The sequence below is a fragment of the Palaemon carinicauda genome, chromosome 31 (assembly GCF_036898095.1).
Source record: "Palaemon carinicauda isolate YSFRI2023 chromosome 31, ASM3689809v2, whole genome shotgun sequence".
Lineage (NCBI taxonomy): Eukaryota > Metazoa > Arthropoda > Malacostraca > Decapoda > Palaemonidae > Palaemon > Palaemon carinicauda.
In genome coordinates, this window is record NC_090755.1 from 49,372,973 (window position 1) to 49,374,145 (window position 1,173).

The 1,173-nt window shown below is 22.1% G+C and overlaps 1 protein-coding gene across 1 annotated transcript in view; it reads left to right on the forward strand.

Annotated features, from left to right (window-relative positions):
- The first annotated feature begins 317 nt into the window (after positions 1-317).
- Positions 318-1,173, forward strand: part of LOC137624931 (keratin-associated protein 19-4-like) — a 1,019-nt gene continuing 163 nt past the window's right edge. The window contains exons 1-2 of the mRNA XM_068355861.1: positions 318-326; positions 1,100-1,173. The exon at positions 1,100-1,173 is cut by the window's right edge and continues 163 nt beyond it. Coding sequence (XP_068211962.1) covers positions 318-326; positions 1,100-1,173 — 83 coding nt within the window. The remainder of the gene's footprint in view (positions 327-1,099) is intronic.

Consider the following 1,173-nt stretch of genomic DNA (forward strand, 5'->3'; position numbering starts at 1 on the left):
GAGGCAGGGCCAAGTTTTACCCCGTGATTCCCTTTCTTACCCAAGAATTTCTCAACAATAAAAATAATGATACTTTCTGAACACGAAGTTAGTGGATATTCTATTTCTCTTAGTCACTCTAAGAAGAATGATCAATATTTTAAATAACTACATTGGATAATAAACATCTATACCAAAATCAAGCGATCCATACACAATTAAACAAATAAATTCCTCTACAGAGTGGATCGTTCTTCTTATAAATAGAGAATGTCGGACGAAGGAAAAGTAAACACTTCCCAGAATTAGTGAAGGAAGAAACAGAAATCCTATTCATCATGAGAACAGTAAGCTTATAGTGCAATATTATCTAGAATTAAAACTTCAACATATTCCATTCTCTCTCTCTCTCTCTCTCTCTCTCTCTCTCTCTCTCTCTCTCTCTCTCTCTCTCTCTAATCTATATATAATACATATACATGTATATATATGTGTATATATATATATATATATATATATATATATATATATATATATATATATATATATATATATATATATATATATATACATACATATTTATATATATATATATATATATATATATATATATATATATATATATATATATATATATATATATATATATATATATACATATATATATATATATATATGTATATATACATATACATATATTTGTATACATATACATACATATATATATATATATATATATATATATATATATATATATATATATATATATACAAATACATACATACATACATATATATATATATATATATATATATATATATATATATATATATATATATATATATATATATATATATATATATATATACAAATACATACATATATATATACATATATATATATATATATATATATATATATATATATATATATATATATATATATATATATATATATATGTATATATATGTATCTATACCTAAATACACATATGTACTGTAGGTGTGTTAATCTACCTACTGTAAATATATAATGCATATTCCATAGCCAAGTCTTTTAATACAGTAAGTTTCTACGAAAAGAAAATTATATTGATTTCCCTTTCTATCTTCCAATATAGATCAGTGTTGCTCTTTTGCTGTTGGTGGCCCTTTTTGCCCTCCTGGAATTGACTGGAGCCCTTCCAGCACCTGA